At 42.4% G+C, this 25634-nt stretch overlaps 1 protein-coding gene across 27 annotated transcripts in view; it reads right to left on the bottom strand.

Moving 5' to 3' along the window:
- Positions 1–25634, bottom strand: part of MAGI1 (membrane associated guanylate kinase, WW and PDZ domain containing 1) — a 612719-nt gene that overhangs the window by 23078 nt on the left and 564007 nt on the right. For 20 of the 27 annotated variants that reach the window (XM_082344623.1, XM_082344625.1, XM_082344624.1 and 17 more), the window contains 6 exons: positions 23249–23280; positions 13218–13434; positions 9286–9369; positions 6356–6447; positions 4239–4431; positions 677–970 (listed from right to left, as the gene is read on the bottom strand). In XM_082344623.1, coding sequence (XP_082200749.1) covers positions 677–970; positions 4239–4431; positions 6356–6447; positions 9286–9369; positions 13218–13434; positions 23249–23280 — 912 coding nt within the window. The remainder of the gene's footprint in view (positions 1–676; positions 971–4238; positions 4432–6355; positions 6448–9285; positions 9370–13217; positions 13435–23248; positions 23281–25634) is intronic. The other 7 variants (XM_082344631.1, XM_082344635.1, XM_082344641.1 and 4 more) reach the window with 1 other exon arrangement.

Genomic DNA, 25634 nt, shown 5'->3' with positions numbered 1-25634 from the left:
CTGCCAATGCAGGGGACACGGGTTCGAGCCCTGGTCTGGGAAGATCCCACATGCCGCAGAGCAACTAAGCCCGTGCGCCACAACTACTGAAGCCAGCTCTCCACAACTACTGAAGCCCGTGCGCCTAGAGCCCGTGCTCCGCAACAAGAGAAGCCACGGCAGTGAGAAGCCCGTGCACCGCAACAAAGAGTAGCCCCCGCTCGCTGCAACTAGAGAAAGTTGCGCGCAGCAACGAAGACCCAACGCAGCCAAAAATAAATAAATAAATAAATTTATTAAAAAACAAAAACAAACAAACAAACAAAAACCACTCAGACCTTCTGAGGCAACTGCTATGATTGATACCCTGCTCAGGACCTTGCAAACAGCTTTCTCTGGCAAGAATTTCTCACACTCTATCCTGTCAAGGGGCTGCTTTGCAAATTTCACCTATGCGTGAAATTGTCTGCCTGTGAACACGCAATCAGGATGGAAGCTGAAGGGTTAAAAACAAAAAATCCCAGCCTTCAGGAGGGGAAAAGCCACCCAATTAACTCCATCCTCAATTAAGGCTTTCATTATCTGAAGCGGAAAGCATGAAAAGCATTTCTGTGAATGAGATTTTGGCTGTCTTTTACTTGCCGTAGAACAGTCTCAGGCATCCCAGGAAACACTGGGGAGAAGTGACCGCACTCACCGAATGTCGTCCCTGCCTCAGGCCTGCTCACCGACGACACGATGACGAAGCCGAAGCCCTCGTTCTCCCCGCGCCGGATCTCCACGTCGTAGGGCTGGACCACGGTGCTCACTACGCCGCTGCCGCCACCGCCGCCGCTGCCAATGCCGCTGGTGCTGCCGCTGCCGGAGCTCACCGTGTTCAGGGAGTTCTGGCTGCCCTGCGGGGTGCGCTTCTCCTCGGTCAGTGAGGCCGGCTGGTTGCTACTGTGATGGGAGGAGGCTGGCGAGGGCACCTCGTTCTCTGTTTTGGAGGCTGTGCAAGAGATGCACCTCTCAGTTACCCGCCTTCGCGAGAAACGTGCTCTGCCTGCCACCCCTTCCTCCTTCCCCCAAGACTCCGCAATGAAATCAAGAGAGTGACAGCTATGACAGCAGCTGGCCTCACAGAACTGAGATACAGGAATTGAAAACAGCTCATAGAAAAACACCAAAGGGGACACCCCAATTCTGTATCATTTACAGCATACTGTATCTCAACATCTGCATACAGACTCAAATTTGCAGCAAGATCGGCCCACTCTGAAATATTTCCCAGTTCACAAATCAAAAAACAACCCCTGGACATTATGATGAGTAAAATGAGTCAGACAAAGAAAGACAAATACTGTATAAGATCACTTATCTGTGGAATCTAAAAAATACAACCAACTAGTGTATATAGCAAAAAAGAAGCAGTCTCACAGATATAGAGAACAAACTAGAGATTACCAGTGGGGAGAAGATGGGGGGTGGAGCAATATAGGGGTAGGGGATTAAGAGGTACAAATTATTAGGTATAAAATAAGCTACAAGGATATATTGCACGACACTGGAATATAGCCAATATTTTATAATAACTATAAATGGAGTACAACCTTTAAAAATTGTGAATCACTGCATTGTACACCTATAACTTACATAATATTGTACAGCAACTAGACCTCAATGAAACAAACAAACAAAAACGACCCATTGAAGGAAGCATAGGTGTGGCCCACAGCAAGGATGACTACCATTTTTGCCTCAGAGACACGCCCTTCGCTGCACTCAAATTGTCATTACCCTCAAGTCACATTCTGCTCAGATTTGCAAACAGTTTTGCTTTGCTTTTTCCATCACCGGAGACATGGTAAGTTGACAGTACCATTAAGATTTCCCTACTGTGGGATTCCTGACAACACCTGTCAGAGGTATACTTAGCTTCTCTTCCTCGCTTCCAGATGTCAATGATCTACTCTGATCACACAACTGGATATATTAGCCTCCCTCAGAATTCGTTTTATCAAATTTCAGTTTTATTGCTTTCTCAAGTGACAGGGTAAAGCACTCCTAAATAGCCACAGTAGTAGGCGGGACCGACTTAGTTTTCATGCCGAAAGCAAAATACGTGTTCAGGTTTTCGATAGGACTACTAAATTTATTCCCCAAAGCACCTCCTTTCACAGATTTCATTTTTATTGTTATAAAATATACGGAACCTAAAACTTATTATTTTAACCATTTTAGGTGTATAGTTCAGTGGCATTAAGCACAGAAACACTGTTGTGCAAGCATCCCCACCATTCATCTCCAGAACGCTTTCATTTTCCAGAACTGAAATTCTGTACCCATTAAACACTAACTAATCACTCTCCCCTCCCCAGCCCCTGGTACGGCCGCCATTCTACATTCTGTCTCTGTGACTTGACTACTCTAGGTACCTCATGGAAGTGGAAGCATATAATATTTGTCCTTTTGTGACTGGCTTATTTCACTTAGCCTTATGTCTTTTCAAAGATTTAACATGCCTTTAACCCAGAGCTTAAAAACCCCAATATTTGGGCTTCCCTGGTGGCGCAGTGCTTGAGAGTCTGCCTGCCAGTGCAGGGGACACGGGTTCGAGCCCTGGTCTGGGAGGATCCCACATGCCGCGGAGCAACTGGGCTCGTGAGCCACAACTACTGAGCCTGCGCGTCTGGAGCCTGTGCTCCGCAACAAGAGAGGCTGCGATAGTGAGAGGCCGGCGCACCGCGATGGGGAGTGGCCCCCGCTTGCCGCAACTGGAGAAAGCCCTCGCACAGAAACGAAGACCCAACGCAGCCATAAATAAATAAATAAATAAATAAATTAAAAAAAAAAAAAGCAAATGTTTACTGTGTACAATTGGATTACTCCCACAAATTAGTAGCCCTTAAATAGTTTAAAACAAACAAACAAACAAACAAAACCCCAATATTTAAGATCTAAAAAATAAATCTGAAACAAACAAAAATCACATGGCTCTACTATTTTTATTTGGACCAGTGAAGTCAGAAAGTTTTCATCTCATCTCAAAAGCCATTTCTGATTGCTGCTACTGGTTGCATGGGATACTACGTTAAGATCCTGAGGCCATAAATGAGCTCTAGGGACATAAGTGATTAACACTCTTTTCGTGGCTGCAACAGGTAGGGCTCTCACACTGGAATCTGATATCTTAATTCTTTTGTAATTAATTATACACCATTTAAATGAGCTCTATGAGTTTGTTTTTTTTTTTTTTGGCCGTGCCATGAGGCATGTGGGATCTTAGTTCCCCGACCAGGGATCGAACCCATGTCGCCTGCAATGGAAGCGAGGAGTCTCAACCACTGGACTGCCAGGGAAGTCCCTATGAGTTATTTTTTTTGTTTGTTTTTAAAACAAGATGCCAGTTGATTTTATCTGATAAACAGGTGTTTCACTAGTATTACAGCTATGGAGAATTCCTAATATTTCATGTCATCCTTCTTCAGTAATTCAACTGATACCACATGGAATCTGCCTCTTCTGCATTCTGGGTTCTGTCTTGAATACCTGGAGGCAGGGGCTGCAGGCAAAGATGGTGAATGAATGGGAAGGGTCGACACTTACCCAATACTGCCTCGAAATGGCAGATTCTGATACCGAAGTGAACCACGATGCCCAAGGATGGCAAGAAGGGAAGGCTAAACTCAGCAGACAGTTGGAGGAAGGAGGGAATTTCTGAGGGTTTTACAGATAAGGTTATCTTTGAGTTGGGCCTGGAAGGATGTATATGAATTTGAGTTGCAGGAGGAAGGACTCAAACATGACCTAGAACTGGCCAACTCTACAACTTGCTTATAGAGAAAAATGTAAAAATTAAAATAGTTTAATACATATGACTGTCAACAGCAGAGCAGCTTTTTTATGAGCTTATTTGGCAGCGCAAACCTAATTTTTGCTCTCTTAATTTGAAGCTACAATTCTCCTAACCTCTTTTGTTGAGAATTCTCATCAAGTGAAGAGAATGACTAAGTTCTGTTTAGCAAGGAGATGGAGGGAGGTAACATATCTACTCAACTAGGCTTCTTCTAAAAGCCTTTGCTGAACGTGTACGGATGGCACATTAAAGTGCTTTTGAGTGACAGCAGTTTTGCAGGGTTCCATCTGGAAATTCTGAGCTTAATCACATTTACAAACATTTGCTAAAATACATGCTTGAGGAGGCAGGCACAGGAAAGGGGCCTCTTCTGTGCATAAAGTGACAAGGCACTGTCTAAAGGGATGAATGAAAAACATACCCGCAAACACCACTTTACGCCGTACTGTGAGATTGACGTGGCCTTGCTTGGCGGCTTGTTGCATAAGCTGGACCACAAGCTGGTGTGATTTACCAATGACTGGTGTCCCATCCACACAGATTAATTCATCCCCAGACCTCAGGCGGCCGTCTGTATCAGCAGCACCCAGTGGTACGATGTGACCGATATAAATCTGTTGAGTAATTGGATGATGGATGAAACACTGACCTTTTGGTTTACTATTACAGGCACACCTCGGGGATATTGCAGGTTCGGTTTCAGACCACCGCAATAAAGCTAATGTCACCACAAAACAAGTGACATGAATTTTTTGGTTTCCCAGTGCACATAAAAGTTATGTTTACACTATACTGTAGTCTTAAGTATGCAATAGCATTATGTCTAAAAAAAAGTACATACCTTAATTTAAAAAATACTTTATTGTTAAAAAATGCTAACCATCATCTGACAATGTAGGGCTGCCATCAAACTTCAATTTGTAAAAAAATGTAACATCTGTAAAGCGCAATAAAACGAGGTTTGCCTGTAAAACGACGGCCTTCACAATCTCTGAGAACAATTCAATTCATTCATTCATGTCTGCATCCATGCCACAAACCCTTATTGAGTGCCCACTGGGTACCAGGTGCTGTGCTAGGTGGGTACAATAATTCTTAAATGGAAAAAATAACTTTTTCTTGTTTAGTACCTTGACATTTATCTGTGGTTTGCTGACTCATTGTTTTTTCCCCTTTGCAAAAATAAATCATTTTACTCCCTTCATTGGCAAAACTTTTTCCCCTTTTCTATGCACCTAAGAGGCAGGCCTCTGTTCAGAAAACTCTCCTAATTATAATAGTAATACTACTTTGCTTTAAAGGTCAGCATGTGCCTAGCAAAAGGGAATGCACGATAAATGCTGTTAAATGAAAGGATGAATCAAGCAAAGTCTGGCTGGGCATCCCTATTTTCATAGTCTATCGCACCTGCATGCAGAGCAGGTCTTTATATTTAGTGTCTTGCTGTTGTTATATTAACCATTCACTAAACTTTAGCTAAAATATTTGTGCCTTTCTTGCCTTCTCTCTAGATAATGAGGCTACAACGATCTTTACATGGCATTTATCACTTACAAAGAACTTTGACAAAAGAGTGCTTAAGAACATGGACTCTGGAATCACACCCTTTCCAGTCCCTCCCTTTACTAACTCTGTGATGCCAGGCAGGTTCATTAACCTTTCTGTGTCTTTATTTCATGATTTGAAAAATGGGGATAGATTCATAGATTTGATGGATACATGAGAAGAATGGATGTTAGAAGCCTTTAGCATAGCACCTGGCACGTAGTAAGCACTCAAGAAATAACAGTTATTTTTACTGTGATGAGGAAATGAACAATACTTATCTTTAGTTCTCTTTTCCCCTTTCAAAAGAATCCTGTGAAGTTCTCCTCAATTTATTCTAAAGATGAGGCCTGGAGAGGTTAAATGTCTCCTGATCCTTGTTCAGGGTTCTTTCTCTAATTTTGTAAAGAGCGTGGTCCTACTTTCTCTAATCTTTCATAATGCCTTGTCAAGTGCTCTCTGTCCTGGCTACGCGATATACAAAGCCAACTACCTGCTGGCAGATTTAACAGTATTGGCCAGAAGGATCAGGCCACTGTATTCTCAGTTGATGCCTATTCCTATTTTGCTTTTCGGTTCTCTTTTCTCTGATGGGGAGCTCCAGACGCTGGAACTGCCGCTTTCCACAAACACGAACACACGCTTTTTAGAAAAGATCTAGTCCCTTCTTCCTCAAGACAGAAAGAGCTCACAAAATCCAAAGAATAACCCCCAGTGCTTAAGATGAAACAGTCAGGGAATATATATATATATTATTATATATATATATATAACTGAATCACTTTGCTGTACAGCAGAAATTAATACATTGTAAATCAACTATACTCCAATAAAAATTTTTTTAAAAAGACGAAACAGGGGTGCACCTGGCGGGACTCAAATCTTGGTGATTTGTCACTGCTGCCAATTTGCTTTGAAGTCTTAGAAAACTGCATGGGGCGGTGCAGGCTAGGGTGGGATGGGGGGCAAGGGGCAGGGAGACAAAAGACTCACAGGTTCCCCTGGTTCATTGCCACCCAGAATCCTAAATCCAAATCCAGTCTCTTTTCTCCAGAGGAAGATGTCCTGTTCTTGATAATCTGGAACTGCAGAGAGGGATGAGGAAGAGAGAGATTATTTCTCTGATAAAACGAATCAGAGCCCTAAGGCGAACACAGTTAACAGGACCGGTGCTGATGGTGTTTGAGCAGATGACAGCGTTCCAACACACACAAGCAAACAAAATAATCTGGACGGATGTAATAACAGGACACTGGGCGAAAGTAAGTGGTAGGAATCGTCATTGAGCCTTCAGATTTTTTTCAAAGGACTAATCACTGTTTGATAATTCCTAATCAAGCCATTATCCCCGATGAAGGCTGTAGTCAGCACTCACCACTCTCCTGGGTATTGTTGCAAGGGGAATTAAATAAATTAAAATCATCAGGCTCTGCACCACAAAGTGGGTGCCCATGTCTGAGGAAGGAGCTCACGCTGTCAGAGTGACCTCTGAAGTAGAGGTTGGCTCCGAGGATTTAGAAGACCTGATGTTACCAACTAGAAGATGAAAGAAAACAGCTTGAGGTAAAAAGTGTTCTCAATTAAAAAAAAGAAAATCACTTCTTTTTCCCTTAAAATAATCAGGACTAGCAATGCCAATAATATGATCTGTTAGATCATTTTGGCCAAAAGAGTTACTCTGAAACATCCTAATATTTCCAAATTTACAAAATTTACTATGATTTCACTACTATTATGAAAAAGTAGTCAGCCTTCTATATCCTTAAGATCACTGGTGAGAACAAAATTGTCCTATATCAATGAACCATATTTCATCACTAAACTAAGTGCTTCATTCCAGTATTTGCCTATAATATTTCACCACTATAAGTATTCATTTATTATCTAACAGCTTGATATTTTACTTTTAAAATTCAGTAATAGTCCAGGGCTTTCAAATGAAAATCTCATTTTTTTTTTTTTTAAAGAAAAGTATTTTCCTTAAGAATGTGCTTACCGTACATGAGATTGTCCTATATACCACTCTGTTACTTAACTAAAGTAATAAAAAAAAGGGTTACTTCTATTTAATTCTTACTTAATATTTTAGTGTTTAAGTAGTATGTTTTACAGTCTGTAAAATGACAAATCTTTTATTTAAAGAAAAAAATATATAATTTAGTGGCCATGAATCCTAAAGGAGATTTTCAAATACTGTTCTGCAGAATTTCTGGTTTCTTTAATTCCTTGGCTTTGGGGCTGAAGGAGTGTGTATGTACTGAGAATTTAATTCCCATCTTCTCTGATTCTGTACAATGGAATAGGGAAGAAGAAGGTGGTTGTTTAGACTTCAAGCTGGCGATAGATGTCCCTTTTTCGGGACTCACCCATGAGCTTAAGATGTATGCCGAGAGAGAAGAAACTAAATGAACGGGTAAGTACCAGCCAGAGGAGTCTGAATCGAATATTCGTGCTTGAGCTGTCTTAATGCCATGCTTTCAAGGGAGCTTCTTAGCCAATGATTTTTAATTATAATTGCTAAGGCTAAGCTGTAAGATGCCATGGTACGTGGAGTTAGGCTACATCACAGGACACAATTCGAGAATGGTATTTTCTTCAGCATGCTAAGGTAACAATATTTTCTTTCTGTTTGAGTAGCTGGCTAAAGGGTATTTGCTGTAATAGCCTCATTGAAACAACAAATTAAATCAGGTTGAGTCTCCGTCTTCGGTTCGCTCAAGCAGGAGGATTATTACCAAAACAGACCACGGGTGCGTTCCAGCCAGCACTAGGTTCTTGGCAGAGTCTGCTTGAAATCTGCTGAGCCCTTCTGTGAACAAGGGAAAGACCTCTGCAGAGACCTCCAGCTCAGACCAATTTTTTCTGCAGCATCGTTTAACATAGGAACACCTGCCCATCCTACAGTGTCACCAAATGTAGCAAGTTTCTGCCTTTTATTGCTCATTTAGGAGTAAGCCACCATGGGATGCGCAATTATGGCCAACAGACTTAGGCTTATCATACAGTTTAGTCCATTGGAAAAAAATTTGTTCCTCTGAGAATTAATACACGGATGGCAAATTTATTTAAAAAGCTTCCTACTGAAAACGAAGATGCCCAATGACAGACACCGAGGATGTAGACGATGCCAATGATGAGCCTTTCGGGAAAACACACACAAACACAGATGTGTTACAAAGAACGTCTTCTGGTCCTTGAACTTGGGCATCTTGACAATTATATTCTTCTACGAACCAAATGCTATGGTCCAAATATATAACTTTGGTGATCAATCAGTACTGAAACATATCAGAGAATTATAGAATGATTTTTCTCTTCTTTGTCCTCTGCTGTCCCTTGTTCCCAAAGGCACTAAAGTTTCTAAACTATTCCCCCAAAACATTTTTTGTTCTCTTCTTTATTTCAGGCAGATTTTATTAGAATTAAGTTTTCAGGAGGCAGCAGGGTAGAACCATCTTTCTGATATTACTATCACCACCCCCCCTCTTTTTTTGAGACTAAATGAAGAAGAACTAAGAAAATCTAATCCAGCTCTCTTCACTTCTAAGCCCTGGTACAGGGGACAATCAGAGCAGCTCATTTCCTTTGGTAATTCCACCAATGACCCAATAAAGCAGTCAAAAGACTTCCTTTGATAATTAGAAAAAATGGAATCACCATGTTTGCAGAGAACCCTCCTGGCATCTCTATTACTACAGACACACAACACATTTGCAGACTTGGTTAAAACGTGCCCATCACTTTTAATTTCATCTTGTCTTTGCTCTAGCCTTGCTCAATAAAAACGCCCCAAACACTTCTGTTCATGGCATCCCTCTTTCTTCCCTCCTTTTTCTGAGTTTCTTTCTAGCCCCCTAGACCAATGGGAACATCAAACAGGATGAGTAATAGTGGAGAAATGAAAGTTTTCAGCAGATCCTTACTCTGACATTCTCCAAAATTCGTGGAATTGATTTCTTTGTCTCTTTCACCCTTGCTCAATCCCGATGCAGGCGAAGGTGACATAGCTGGAATAGTAATGTCACAATTTTGCAAAGCTGAATGTATGTGCTTTCTCTTAGTTCATTTTAATTTAGTTTTGATTGATAAGGAACGTGCAGTTAAGCTTTCACAGTAAAGGTCAAGGCTGCTGTGGATTTTAAAAGACTATGGTTCGATTCTTTTTTTTTTCCCATGGTACTTTTCTTGTCAAAAAGCTAGAATTTACAACTGTACCGCTGAGAATTTCACAGAACTACCTTTACCATCTTAGACTCTTCCGATTTCATGATACCCTGAAGTACCCATTCTCTTATGACCTTGTTTGAATCATGTCATGAACTTGAGATTTGTCTAACCCCTTATTTCCTTTTGAAAAAATTTAAGCATACTTTTGTCACTGCCACATTACTGTGTTTATTTAAAATAGTATCAAGTTCCTGGTGGGATTAATTCTTGGGCTAAAACCTGTTCAGATGAATTTTAGGGCAGTTCAACCAAAATAGTCTTTTGTTTAGTGACACAAATCATCAGATCTGGCCAAGAGCTGAACAAATACACAAATAAGAACTGTCATAATAGCTCTTAAAATCTAGACGTACACCCAAGCTCCTTAAACTATGATAAAGGAGCTGTACACCAATTCCAGATCATTAAGCATGTCTCTCTCGAGGGACAGGTGTGCGCTGGTTAAAATGACAGCTTTGTCATTTTTCTTTCCCAACTCTTTTGTGAACGGGCAAAGTTTGAACTGCAAGCTTTAGATTTTGTTTCACAGTAAACACTAGTGGGTACTAGCTGCTCTTCCTGAACACTTATAAATAAGATTGCATCGATGCCATTTTTAAAAGATGTGTACAACTGGCATGTTATCTAGAGAAAATACAAACAGGCAACATGGCTTTTAAAGGACTTCCATGCATGCTTTTTCTTTTTCTTTTTTTTTTTAAAATAAACCTCGGGTTTTCTTGAACTTTACTATTTTTTTAATAGAGCAGGTTCTTATTAGTTATCTATTTTATACATATTAGTGTATATATGTCAATCCCAATCTCCCAGTTCATCCCACCACCACCACCCATGCATGTTCTTAACTGAACACTTAAGCTCTTCAGAGGGATTTATTAACACATCTGTAATTCAGATTGATTCACTTGCACACTGCTGTTTTGACAGATGGCCATATCAAGAATGCTATATTTTGCACAGTATTCAGACCATGTGAAGGAACTGGGTCAGAGACTTTGTTAAGAATCTTCACATTGTCCTTTACAATAAAATGAAATACGAGGAAAATATATTTTCCCAAAAAAAGGGGGATAAATTAAGGGTACAATTAAGATGCTACTGCTGACTTTAATTTTCTTGGTTTTTTTCCTGGAGTACTTTGCACATTTTAATATGCCTTGGGGAGAGGGGCAGGGAATCACATCTAATGACGCTACGTGCTTTACTTTTTCATTTTTTTCCAAAAGACAAGATAAAAAACAGCCTAAGGGAATGGCAGAAACTGATCTGGGATAAAGCCAAATACTGATTAGAAGACAAGACTGACGTAGATTCATTCATAGGTACTGTGAAAAAAAGAAAATCTGTGACAGATACTGAATAATTACCATGGAGGGAAAAGTCTCATCATTATCCTGATTTAGTGGTGAGGCAGAAACCTATGTGAATATTAACATCGGTTAGGTTGCTACAATCACTCAATTATGGAGCCTCTAATCAGCAAAAAAACCTGATTCTCATTTGTGCTGCTAGATCCTATTCCTTAGATGTTCCAGAAAGTTAAGGCCTAAACTGGCACCATTACAAATATTTCAGTCTGCCTCTCATTCAATGCTTAGAGCAGCTGGCTGTGGCAGAATTACATATTTTTCTTATTTTTTTTCTGGTGAAAACTTTTTTAAAAAATGGATTAAATACCAAATTCTGAAGAAATACTGCTTCCATCAAGGTAAAAATGGCATCTGAGCTAGAGCCTCCTATTCTTTGGGTGCATTAGAATCGTCTGTCAATCCATGAGGCCCGCACCAGCACTTCAGAAACTGATTTATTTTATCGCAAAAAGATTCATACATGGGAAACTCAGTCATAAACGTGTACTCTACTGAGAAAAGCAGGGGCATAGTCAATAAAGCAGTTATCTCCACATCAACTGAAGTTGGGCCATTGATTGGAGGACCTGCATGATTAAAGAGAAATGTGAAGGGAATGTGAAAATATTCCTCTTTGGAAAACATTTCTTCCCTGAAATCATTCCAAATAGTGAGAAGACACACTGAGAACGGACACCAGGTTCATGCTTAGCAACTACTGCTTACAAGGGATGTTCCAAATGGAACTTCATTTCCTCTGGCCCAGAGTGAGGTGTACTCAGGGGTCTTTCTAGTCCAGGGACTAAATAAATCCTTTCTCAAGTTATCGGGCTTTTGCCAGCATAGGGAAGCCTTAGTCAAAACAGCCTACTTAATTCTACGCACTACGGTAGGAAGAAGGCAATGATGTCTCCTCCTTGAAGAGGAAAAGCACAGAGGGAGCCCTGGGTGACTTCTAAAACTTGATCATCACCAAGACTCTGGTCATGCCTCGTGCCTCCTAAGTGCTGACTTGCACCCAGCAGTGTGGGCCACTTTCCTTCTCAGGCAGGGGTGCTGCTCTCACTCCCCTGTTTGGTTTGGGTCACAGATGAGTGGCTCCAGCCAGCAGGTAAAATGCTTCACAGCCAAGTCCAAGGGGGTGGATGGGTGGCTGCAGTGTCCCCCCCCCCGCCCCCCGTGCCTCGGCCCTCCACGGGGCTTTGCTAAGAGAACCACAGCTATGGCTCCAAATGAAACCTGTGCTGAGGGGGCTGGGGACCAAGAGGAAAGGCAGAATGCTTCTCTTCTCTCTTCCAGTTTTAATCTGACCCTTCAGCAAACCCGGCCTCCTCCCTCATTAATCATTCTCTCCTATCCTATGACAAAAAGGGAAAATGAAGTGCATGTTCTTCGTAGATGCTGCATCCCAACCAATCATACTCATAAGAAAAGGTCAGTAAGAGCAACAGCCAAAACAAACAAACAAAAATGGCCTATTTGTATCCCCTAAGACGAAAGCATTTTAGGAACTTTGATTGGTAACAGTAAGATAAGTGAATACTGTTTAGAGTGAATAGTTTTTGGAAATCATTTCATAATAAAAAGTAAAACATTAAATGTGAAGGGATTACTCGGTTTATAACAGCCCAAAAGGTACTATGTATGACATCACTAGTTCATATTTTTCAAAAAGGTGAAGCTAAAGGAACATACTTAACCACAGTATAAATGATTAAAGCACAAACCACTCGCTATTCTTTTTTTCTTTTTAAGGGGAATGCTTAGAAAGACCGATAACGTTTAAAAAAAATTACCAGTATTCTTAAAAACCGAGACCACTAAGAAAGCATTTAATTTCTTCTCATTACTCCTGCAATCCAAACCAATCGTATTTATGTTCTATTGTACATCAGAGCTGTTTCACAAGACAGGAGCTCAGAGGAGGCCACCATCTCCACGTAGGGAAGAATTAATGAGGCAGCAGCGCTTATCGGCCACTTCTTTTGTTTTTTTTTTTCCGGCCACTTCTTTTAACGGAGAGGAAAAATAAATCCATTTTACCCAGGCCCTTCATCTGACGACCATCCATGACTACCCCACCTGCCCAAACAGAAGACGTAACGGGGCCTCAGTGAATATCCAGCAGATTCTATCACTGCTCTGAGATGCTGTCACCTCCCACCTGGATTCACCTCTCTCCTGTTCACACACTGACAATCTACTCTCAGTAAGCCTCAAGAGAGAGTTGGAGCCCTGCGGCGGGGTCCAGGGAAGACAGGAGCCAGGGTGCTACTCACGTCGGTTTTCATACATGCTCCTGGACTGGGCCCAGATTTTAAAAGGATCTGGTTTTTTCTGCCCAGAGCTGTCAGTCTGATCTGGAGCCGGGGCCTCGGCGGGTGGGAACTCGGGTAGCACCTGTGTGCCGTGGCTGGGGGAGGCTGTGTGCAGGCTTCGGTGGCTGGCAGCGCTGTGCTGGGAGCTATTCTGGCTGTCTTTTCTTTCCAGTGGTTGCTGAAAGGAAGCGAGGCAGAGGGGCAAGAAGAGATGATTATTGGTTCCCTGAGCGGGTGTTTTCCATCAGCTTGTTTTTGTTCAGCACTTCCGCGCACACATACATAAATTTATCAACAACGTTTTGGCTTCCACCTTCGGCTCATGCTGAATGCAGGTAAATCCCCAGGGGACTGGCAGACAGATAGAGGGGTGGGCCAGACAGAAGGACATCATGGCAAACCAGACTGCTTTCAGGGCTGGAGCAGAAAACAAATCCAGTTTTCATCACAGGTTCTCAGCTAAGTCACTGGGATCATTTATTACGAAATATACTTGTTTTAACATCTTCATTTTTAAACCAAACATGTGACACAGAATACCATGCGTGGTTTAAATGGAAAGCTAGAATATCCAGAAGAAATACGATCAGGGCTAAAAATGCTCCTTGGGACTCCACATTTTCCCTCTTTTAGTAGTAAAATACCCAACTCCTTGCTAAGGATTTACCATCAGTCCTGCTAGCCTGTAAGAAACATGGATCAGATCTTTAAAAAATCATGCCTAGCATTATGTGTGCACTTGTACTTACAAGTATATAAAAAACTATTATCTGAAGAGCTTTCAAAATTCTTAGTGAATCAATTTTGCAAACATCGCATTACACCTCTTGATCTCCTGATACTACTGTTGGTTGAAAACCAAGATCCAACTTTATATATGGGTTGACCTCCGGGGGTCAGCCTTCTTAGATTTGCAACTTGTCCAAACTCCAAGTAGGAGTCAAAGACAAAGAATTTCATTTAAATTTCAGTAGAATAAGTAGGTTCCTGCTCCTTAAAATCTGCTCAGCAAAAGACCCTTCCCATTTTATGAGATGCTCTTTGTTGGAAGGGCCACTGAATGAATAGCAAAATCTAGTGGGAGGAAAAATACTGCATGGGAAATAAAATAATTTCAGCTCTTATTTTCTCCAATGAAAGATGTGGTAAGCCCAGGTGTTTAGTTCCCCCCATTCAAAAGAAAAATCCTGGAGTCCTGTCTCTCACACAACAGATGCCATGTCACTACACTTAACTGCTTCAGAGCATTGTAAAGGGGCATCTCCGGCCTGTCTTACAGATCCTGTATAGCTTATGATTTTTGAGTAGTCTATAAGATCTTTGACCTAGACATTCCAGTTCCCTAAAGTTCTTTATAGTGTCAAAATCTTGCCCTCAGTCTTGCAATCAGTCCTATCACACTGTTCTTCCTTATTCTCTCCCCCAGGTGGCCTCCGTCTTTCATTCGCATCTCCGAGGAAACTTCCAAGGTCCCGCTTATTTACTTCTCAGGGCCCTCACCTCCTTCCCCTTCCAGTCCTTGCTTTGAAATAAGCACTGAACTAAGGCCAAGGAGGACAAAAACTTCATTTTCCCTTGACTGTCCCAGATCACAGATCTGAAGATAGGTTTTAGCAAGGATTCAAAGTCGAAAATTGGGCATGTATTTCATGAAGGTAAGATAGACCCTTTAAAATTATACTTGATGTGCCTGTGGGAGAAACCTGAGGACCATATTCTAAACTAGCAAAGAGGTCTTGGGAACCACCTATATGAGGGGCTTAATTCACTCAGACTCAAGGGGACAACATACTCTGGGTGCAGAGGTCAGGAAAACACACCGGTGTTTGGACAGGGACAACCATCACCGTTACCCCACATCACCATCGTTCCCTTGTGAGGGTCAAGGGCTCCGCTCAGACTTGGATGGATCTGCCTTCCGAAGACTTGGGACAGAACCTGGTTCTGCCAACTTCCAACAGGGTCCTCCCCAAAGTGAATTCGGCTCTCAGGGCCAGCTATCCCCTTTCTATTCCCTAAGAAGGTCAAAACCTGTCTTCTTGCTTCCCCTGGAGACATGCTGAAGATTTTCAGAGTCAGGAAAACATTAACGAAGGATTGTAAACATTAATGGGGATTGTAACGATTGTAACGAATACAATCCCCATTCCCTTTTGCATGAGCGTGGGAATTTGTTTTCCTCTTCACCAAGGTCTTCGTAAGGGTCTCCATTATAAACAAGCATGTGTAGTGTACACACCTCAGCATAAACAGAAAAAAAGATGGGTTCTGGCTGGGTTTCCCCCCTCTTACACTTTCCTGTACTGCCTACTTCTTATTTTTATCATGTCCAGAGAATGTTTTTTATAATCAAGACCAAATGTAAAGCTGTTTTCATTTAGAAATGAACCTTGGTAAGGAGAATTAATGGGACTGTTACTTTCTATTTTTTACATTTTGGTAGTGTTCTGTGTCCGCTCTCCTCTTGGAAGGGCAGGAAGAAGATATTTTAAAAGTGAAAGCAAATAATTCAATAGATGAAGGACCTCTGGATTAACTATGAGAGTTTCATCCCTCTCTTCAAATGACTACCCTCTCCTGGTTTTTCAGATGAGTAGCAAATGCTAGATGTGGGGTCGGTCCATTGACACTAAGTTCATTTCATGGTTAGAGTCAGTCTCTGACCCTGGAAGCTCCAGTCTCCTTTGTGTAAAGGTTCCTCTTCACAAAGCCTCACCGGGACCCCGTGAGCCGCACTGCGGGATTACCTGAGGGAAACCTCACTATCTTCTTCTTCTTCCTTTCCTGGGGATACTCGGTAACCTCTTGAAATGTAACCTCTTCCAATCACTGCCTCTTCCTGAACGGGAGAAAAATACCTTTCCAGCAACCCTGTCCCACTGAGAGAGTCTGGACCTTTCTCCAGCAGCGAATGCACATGTGCTTTTACAGACACGCCCACAAATGCATGCACACAGATTTTGTATGTCACCTCAGGGATTTCCAAGACCCTTCGATGGCTGTCCCAGTGTAACAAATCTGACACAGAGGACCTGGAAATCTCAAGTTTAAATTAAGAGACAGCTTTACCATAACCAGAGGGTGCAAATGAAGTTTACCAGAAATGGCTTGGGCCATTTAAAAACTTTTATCATCTTTTCTCACCTTCCCCATAAAGGATGCATTTAGGTCCAATTTATCACAAAATGATAGATACAGTCTGGACAGAGTCTGCAAAACTGCCTCTCCGTCAAACTGCACCTCTGCATCCCCTTTGAATGCCGTCTAAACTTTGCTCCTAAATTTGGAAAATGAAAGTATAGCAGCATCCTGAGAATATGCTCTAAAAACTAGGCCATCGCTAACCTATCACTAAATGGCATATTCTAACCCACCCTCACGGGCTAAACACATGAGCATCTGGAAGCTTTTTGGATTTTTCCCTGATAAGATTTAACCTCGCTTTATGTTTCCTCTCAAGTTCAATTATGAAAATGACTTAATTTGAAAATGCATTCTGTATTTAGTATCTTGGCACCTAAGCTTTTTGAAGCTATGTTCTGTGCGTGTAGAAAAGTTCAAAATATGCCTTTTTATTTTCTGAGAACATGTTAACTAGATATGACATTATCTTTTATTTGGTTAGGGTCCAGAACTGTCCAGGAGAAAAGTCATGTTTATATAGCTCTCAAATTAAAGTCACCTTGTATGCCTTTTCAGCAGTCTGGATTCCCTCCCAGAAGACTTGGGCCATGAGGACAAATTCACTTCTGAACACAGGATCTGACTTGCACCAAATGTGATTGTCTCTCACCTCATTTTTCTAGGTGAGAAACTGGCCCTCAAATAAGCATTAATAAAGATACACTTTCAAGTCTGTTAAAGTAATTCTATGCATGCTAAGAACATGGATGGCGCAATCCATCAATGATAGATACATCAATGATAGAACATCCAGAATAGCCCCTCTTAAGTAATCTGCAATACATTTATTCCCTCATCCAATAAGTACATACTGATCACCTGCTATGAGCCAGATTCTGAAAAATACAATGTGTAAGTAAGAAAGAGATAGTACTTGAGAATTTATACCTACGTTATCTAGGGGTGTGTGTGTGTGTGTGTGTGTTTATGTGTGGAGATGGAATATTAATCAAATAATCATGACAGACTGATGACAACACACTGCAGTGTCCTTAAGGTAAGTAGTAAGGAGAAGCCTCTGGAAGAACGTTCCATTAATGGAAGCAGCATGTGCTAAGTCTGCAAAGCAAAAGTGAGCTTGGCCTGTTTGGAGAGCAGAGAGGTAGCTAGTGTGGCACAGCAGGGGGTGGGGTGGCTTGAGAGGAACTTGGAGACCGAATAATGCAAGGGCCTTGTGGGCTACTTTAAGGAGTTTGGGTTTCACTCTTAGTTCTGGGGAGGAGGAATCCATTAGTGAATTTAAAGTAGGGATGTGCCAGGAGCCAACTTATTTCCAGAAAGTTTGGTCTGGCTACCGTCTGGAGAATAGGTTGATGTGGGTGGCTGTAAAAGCAGAGAGCCAGTCAAGAGGCTACTGTGCAGACCAGGTGAGGGAGCCGGGGTGGCTTATACAAGGGGAAAAGCTGTGACAAGGGGGAGGGACAAGTAAAGTCAAAAGATATTTTGGTGCCAGATTTGATAGGCATTGCTGAAAGGCTGCACGGGGGAGAGGAGGAGGAGAAGGGGAAGGGGGGAGGGGGAAGGGGAAGGGGGAGGGAGGAGGAGTTCTCAGAAACACAAATATCCACCTCCAGATCTCCAGCTTGAATAAACACTTGGAAAGGAGGACCACATATTGAGTTGAATATCTCCAACACTAGCTGTTGTCACTATGTGGATATTTTTGAAGCAGAATTTTTACTTCTGAGTATCAAATCAGGGCCAACTAGGAAAAAAGAAACGGTTTCAATTTTGAAAACTCCACAGAAATTCTTGGCCACATCCGGCTGTGAACCTGTGTCATAAGACCATTTAAAACAAAACTGTACCAACCTTCCTAAAACAAACGATTTCCTTATTACTGACAGGCCAGAGAAATTGGGAAGATGCAATGGACTTTACAAATGGAGATGGGGAAAAAAGTCAGCTCATTAGTATTTCACAGAATGATTTCAAAATGGAGGTACTTATAAAGTGAGCTGAAAATATTTGCTCGGAAGAGGAAATGAATACAGACAGCACTTAGGAGCTTAAATGATGAAAAGAATTCATGTGGCTTAAAAATGACAAATCAATCCATTTTTAAGGCAAAATTATTTACAGTTCACGTATCTGCCAAGACTGAAGGCCACTGCAGCGATTTACATGCACAACAGGAAAAACTGCAAGTGCTGATGAGGTATCAGGCCAATGTCATTAAAGGTTGCGTGAAAATCAGTCTCAAATACAAGCCAAAGCAGAGGATGGTCCTTCTTTTTGTCTCTTTCTTTTATCATTTATGGGTCTAAGTCAAATGATTTCTTCCAAAAGGCAAGAAAGAGGAGTTAATGGAGAAGAAAAGGAAAGCACTGATCGGATAGGAAAATGAATTTCAGTTCATTCTGAATGTTTTAATGGAGTCTAATACAACAGCAAAGTCTATTTTTTAAGGCTCCAAAGGGCCGAGGGTATGAGCTGCTGTGAGCAACAAGGGGCAAGGAGACTTACTTAAGTAACCCTCGGCCCTCTCCCATCTACCACTCTCACTGCTTCTCCTTGTAGCTTGGAGCTTTGGTGGGTTGTGCTATGTCCTGGATCTGGGACAAGTGGCATTGGGGTGCTAAGGCCACCAGGAGAGTTTGAGAAAGAGGCAGCGTTCAGGAGGATTCACGCCGGGGTCACTTACTGTGCACATTGTCTAAGATCTCTCCCTCGTATTTCTTAATGACTAGCTGTCAGCTATGTCCTTAGCATCCCTTCCACGGGAGAGGGACAGAGGACCGTGGAACAGAAACCTGTCACTGTTGCTACCTTTCAGCTTGCTGCATTTGCTGAGGACACTTCCTTGCCCATCACTTGGTGTCACCTATATGAAAACTTTAGGTGAGAACTCTTTTTTTTTTTTTTAAGGCGTTTATTTATTTGGCTGCGTCGGGTCTTAGTTGTGGCATGCAGGCTCTTCATTGCGGCACGCGGGCTTCTCTCTAGTTGTAGCGTGCGGGTTCTTTCTTCTCTAGTTGTGGCGCACAGGCTCCAGAGTGCGGAGGCTCTGTAGTTTGGAGCACGCGGGCTCTCTAGTTGAGGCGCGCGAGCTCAGTAGTTGTGGCTCGCGGGCCCAGCCGCCCCGCGGCATGTGGGATCTGAGTTCCCCAACCAGGGATCAAACCTGGGTCCCCTGCACTGGAAGGCGGGTTCTTTACCACTGGGCCACCAGGGAAGTCCCTGTGAGAAGTTTTTTAGGAACTAGGAAAACACTGTCTCCTTACTGAACACATTATGCTTTTTTTTGGATCTGAACATAAAAGCTAAGTAAATAATGTGGTTACCTATGCTGTGTAGGCTGCTGGGGAACTTGGAAGAATTCCATAGCTCTATCATAGTATCTAATTCAATTTTTTTATAGCTTTTTATGGCTTTGGATGACTACTTCACTTAGGTTATTATCATTAAGAGCTGAATGAGTTTTATTATGTGAGTCCTTGTTTTATGTTATATTTCTGCTTTGTTACCTTTTGAAAGTATATGCCCATCATACTTTAGGCCTCATGAGGAGGGTCTGTACAGATCTGCCTATTTATCTCTCCCCAGTTGTATGAGGACATGAGTGTTTTCTGTTTTAGTTCCTGTTATATACTAGCACTGGGTCTGGCATGCAGGAGATACCCAATAAATATCTGTTGATGGAACAAATGCATAAAAAATTTTAGTGATTTGTGACAATGAATCCTTTTTTTGAAAGGAGCAATCAATAAATCATTTATAAGCTCCAAGAAGAAGGGCACCATCTTATTTATTATATCATTTCCAATGGCTCACACCAAACCTGACACTTAGTAGTTTTTCAACACCAACTTGCTGAATGGAAGGATGAATGGATGAGTGGATAAAAGAGAAATGCATGGATAGATGAATGGATATATGATGGATGGACAGATGCATAAATGGACAAATGGACAGGTGAAAGAAGGGAGAAAGGAAGCAAGAGTTGGGAAATGAACTAGTGAAAAAACCTGGGTGAATACAGACCTAAAATTCAGGGTTTGGTGTGCTATTTAGAGTTTTCAATGCTCACACGCAAAATCCTTGTGTGTGATTTCGACCAAGAGTCTCCGTTAAACAAGTTTCCAGTCAGGATGATTAAAGTGGACCACCAAACCATTTTCCCAGTGAGGCCTAAAACCTGACAGCAAATATGTCTTATTTTTGCCTCTGCCATTTGGCAGAAAAATCCCTGATGCTATGGATGTCCAGGTATTAAATTAGTCAAATTTTATTAAGACATTGCCGTTGTCCCCCTTGAGTATTTAAACCATAAATTTAACATCTACCCTAAATCTAGCAGGTGAAATTGCCGATTGAGAGTAAGTTATAGAGGCTATTCAGGAGGGGAAACGAGATCAAAAAGAGAAGTCCTTCTGTTCTAATAAAAACCCAACTACTTAATTACTGAAAACCTTTATAGGAAAAAAAAAAGGTATGAGGGCAAAGGAAGCTGTCAGTCACATGAGCAAGCCAACAATTGCAGGAGCCTCTAAGAATAAAGGACAGACATGGTCCTGGGTTCAAACAGTATATCTCAGAGCTAATGGTAACTCTCAGCGTATCACAACCCAGGCACAATCAGTGTGCGTTTCATTCCGTGGCCCAACTGGCCCTGCCTGTCATTATAGGAATGACTTTCTGGAACCACGTCATCCAGCTTCCCCATGGATTCCCGCCGACCCTACCAGAAAAATCCCATCGTCATCTGTCTCTCTAGCAGGACTTCATCAAAATTCAAACTGGGAAAGGGAAACAGCTTTCAACCCACCTGTACAGAACCCCCACTGACCACAGATGTTCACAAGGTTCCACTGGCAACAGCAGACCTTGGCTGATATCCCCCTACTTTTGTACAGCGGCTGCCAGAGTGTGCCAGCGATGCTGTGGAAACCATCATCCCTGTCCTGGCAGAGAAGCCAGGGAAGGACAAGCCCCAGGCTGGGGGATGGTTCTTTTCTAACCCAGCAACACACCAGTCTCTTAGCTTGTGGTAATTAAGAGCCAGCAGACTGTGGGCAACGCAGTTAAGAGAGCTTTTTTTCCTAGGAATGCAGCCTGAGTAATTGCTTTGCTGCTTGTTCATGACATGACTTCCTCCAAAATAAACGGTCACGGGGAATTCTCTTAACTGACTTGGTGAATGCAGGCTCTGCACCTGTTTGATACCCTTTGAGTTCAATGGGGAATTCCAAAACACTTCGGGGGAGAAGAGATGCAAATGACTCTACTAAAATCCTTTTGCACAGCAAGTTGAAATGGGATGCAAAACGAAACAGAACACCTTGCTACCCGATGTCATGCTGCGTGTGCCAAACTGTCCCCCCCCTCAGTATACGCTTCTGGTCAAGACTCCATGCCATGTGGAGGGTGTAAAATAAGTCCATGCCTCAGGTAGCATGCTTGGGGCTGCGGGAGAGAAAAGGACGAGTGTTGCTAACTCAAGCTCATGTGACACATCTCTCAGATGTGCTTCTATTTTTCTGAAGGCTGAATAGGTTTCTGACTGTGACCCAGGGAGGGGGAGACATACACATACACACATACACGCACACACACAGGCTTTGGCATCTCTGTGGTTCCAATGTAGACACCTACCAGCACTTCTCAGCCTGGACATTAACACAAAATGACAAGGGAAGCAGCCCCGAAGTCACGTGTTCCCATCACCATGGCACCATGCCACGGGAATCAATTACTGCAGGTTTTTCTCTTTGGAGAACTTAGGAGTAGGGTTTACGAATGCAGGAAGCTCCCTCTCTCATCTCCTGAATAAACTTCTGCCTCTTGCTGCCAGGCTTGGAGGCAGGTGGAAAGAATTCAGCTGCAGCACCGTAAGCTGCAAAGTTTTAAAGGTTCTCCGTTCCCGGATGGCAGAGGTTGTCAATTCCTCCTCCCCCCAGTACTCTAAGCCACAAGGAAGTACACCCCTCTTTATCTTACTGTTAATGATTTTGGATGCTTCTTTCACCACCTCAATTTCACAGGCATCAGAGTTCCAGATTTTGAGGTTTTAAGTAGCATTTTAATTTGTTGTCAGTGCCCAGGGAGCAAAAGCTCACCACCACCAAGCGAAACGCTAGAGCCTCAAATCTATTAGCGAACATGTTGACTAGGTAATGCATCTTCAGGGAAACCAGATTAGAAAGGACAGCCTAACATTGATTTTTTTTTTTTTTTTAAAGACTCCTATACCTGCAGCACAATGCCACTAAAGCTGGCAAAACAACAAAGGATATTTCCACAACAAGGAAATGTCTTATTCTCAGGGCTGGGGCATTTTCCATGTGAGCATGGGCATATATACAGGGCTGAGCAATTCTTCCATAAACCTACAGGCTTTAAAATCCTTAAATAATTCATCATCCAGTGCAAAAGAAAGCTGAGGGAGGGAATCTACCCATGTGAATGGCTTGAAACACCAGCTGCGAGCGAATGCTACTCAGGAAGCAGGTAGAGTTTTTTGTTTTTTCCTTCTCTCAAAAGAAACAGTAGCATTTGTATCAAGTTAAAACATCTAAGAAACTCATCCACTGGAATGAGAGTTGTGATGCATTTATACAGAGAAGATTCCAAACATGCATTCTTTATCCAGGCTCCCGCAGCCTGCCTACAAATCACTAGACAGTTAAAGACAGACCCCAATACCTTCTATACCAAACGGATCCCCAGAACTTAATGAAATGAGCCCTGGTTCTTGTCTCCTCCACCCACTCTAAAACACATTAAGTCCAGCCAGATAGCGTCCCCTCCCACCACCAGCCCCCCACCCCCACCCCAAAACGAGCACCAAGTAACTGACAAGTCCTTACCGACTTTGGGCTCTTCTTGGGAACTGGCAGTCCTGGAAAAAATGCAACAAGGAGGGAAGCAGGGAAGAAATCATTAGCATATAAATGTTACCTTTTCCTTTAAGAACAATCCCCAGGTGTTTCATGGCAACCTAGCCATCTGCAGAGTTATGTCAGATTTCTCCCCAGCATCGGAGTTACCAGGCTGTTCATATCGAATCAAAGCAGAGGGAGGAGGACAGGGAGAGGCAGGAGATCTATCTGCATTAGCTATGCTGACTTGTACTGCAGCAGCCTGGAGGCTGGGAAAAGAAATTCACAGACCTCAGCGGCCTGGGAAATTGAACACTTGGACAGAATCTCAAATGCTCTTCTGGATTAAGAGCGACTTAATTTACAATTAAGTCCAGGATATTTCCTTTCCTTTCCACTTGTCAACTGAAGTGGACCAATCAGGACAGAGGAAGGGGGTGTATATTTAGTTTCAGAGGAGTAAATGGTTAAACTTAAATTTTTTTTGGGTCTTTCTTTCTTTTCTTCCTTTTTTTAAAATTTTCCCTCTGCCTTTTAGGAGAGGAAATGCCTTCTTTACTTGAATGAGCTGAACACCAAAACAAAAACGGATGCTCTTTTGCCGGAACAGAACACAAATCCAAGCTGGTTTAGGACACCCTCCGCATCGTCAGCGCACCCCTTCACACGTCACTCATCCGAGCAAACTCCTATGCCGCTTGTTGGGACTAGCCCCTCGAAAGCAGGCTGCTGGGGAATGAAAAGAGAAATTTCATGGAGCTGAGAGAAAAAGATAATAATGCAGAAAGAGAAAGGCAGAGGAGAAAAAGGGGCTCACTGAACCTTGCTGGCTCTTCCAAAACCCTGTCTATAGTGGCAGGGGGAGAGCTGAAAGGGACCGCTGATCTCACTTCTGGGAAAGTCAGAAGCCATTAGGGGCAGACATATGGAAAATCTGTCACCAAGGGAGTGTGGCAAAGGAGGGCTGGAAAGGAAAATAAAAACATTTATCAGTGTTTCGAAAGTAATCATTTCTGCAAGCAGTCCTCTCATTTTGTTTTCTAATTTTTGGTTTGAGCCGAGGTTAGAATACAAAATGCAGATTCCACCCACGTCAGGCACAATGCACGACCTGATGTATTGGGATCTGATGATTTTGCACCGGAAAGGTCAACCTTTTTTAGAACGTGATCCCTAGGTAGTGTAACTAACGATTTCAACTCTCTTGGAAGTGACTTGTCAAACCAGGAGCCGTGCTAAGTTCAGCGCAAGTAACAGGAGGCCGGGGCAGTGGGTGAGTAGGAGGAAGTCCCCCAGAGGAGCACTGCTAATGGGCCCCCTGCAAGAGGGGCGTGACAGGCAGTGGGGGCACTCTTCCGGCACGGCTCGTCACATCACCAAAAGAACGTCACCACGGTCTGGCACAGTGGCTCTGGGACTTCAGAGTGCACACTGGAGGATGTGGCAGCTTCTTATCAATGCAGAATCCCAGGACCCACCCTCAGGGGCCAAGGAATCTGCAATATGAACATACATCCCAGAAGATTCCGACAAAGAAGGTTGGAGGACCCCATTTAAGGAAACCATAGTACAGCAGAACGAAGATGATTACTCTTTCAACTCCGGCAAACTCGGATAGGCTACCTTCAGTGAGTTGCTTTAAAGTCCCCTGCGCCTCAGTTTTTCGATTTATGAAATGGAGAGAATAAGACTCATTGTACTCGTTGTGATAATTAAATAGACAAAATGCTTAAAAGCCTCATACCTGGCACAGAGCAGGCCCTCAAGTGTCAACCCCTTTTACCTTCCTTTGCTAATTTACACCATTCGGGGAAAAAAAAAAAAAGTGGTTATGGTTATCTTACCCTAATTAGGAAAAATCATTTGCCCAGCATGCTAAAATGCAAAAACTACGTAGGGGAAATATTTTGCCTATGGATGAGAATAACTGTCTTGAGCAATTTAGATGTCATTTTTCTTAAAAATAATTATTAGGTGCCTTAATTTGTTCATTAATGTGATTCCCTTAAGGAATTTTATCAAGTTATATTAGTTTGGGTCACTGTGTACACCTTAAAATGGTCAAATATCACATCTTTAAATACAGCTTTTTCCCTAATTCAGACTGAAGTTCTTAGTTCATTGGAATAAGCAACACTTCACTGGAGTGAGCTTTTACTAGACTTGATGTCACCCAAGATCCCAATGACCCTCTACAGAACTTTGTAAAGAATCTCCAACTAGTCAGGAGAAGTCAGGGAAAATGACTTCTATCCGCACTCTGCCCATCATTTCTAAAACTCTGACCATCTTAAATTCTCCACCTGTTAAGATTTTCATGTATCAAATAAACAGCACCGTGGATTCTCTATCAGAGAGAAACACTCGCACACAC

Source organism: Balaenoptera borealis, assembly GCF_965194805.1.
Source record: "Balaenoptera borealis genome assembly, chromosome: 12".
Lineage (NCBI taxonomy): Eukaryota > Metazoa > Chordata > Mammalia > Artiodactyla > Balaenopteridae > Balaenoptera > Balaenoptera borealis.
This window is presented reverse-complemented; position numbering and strand designations above follow the sequence as displayed.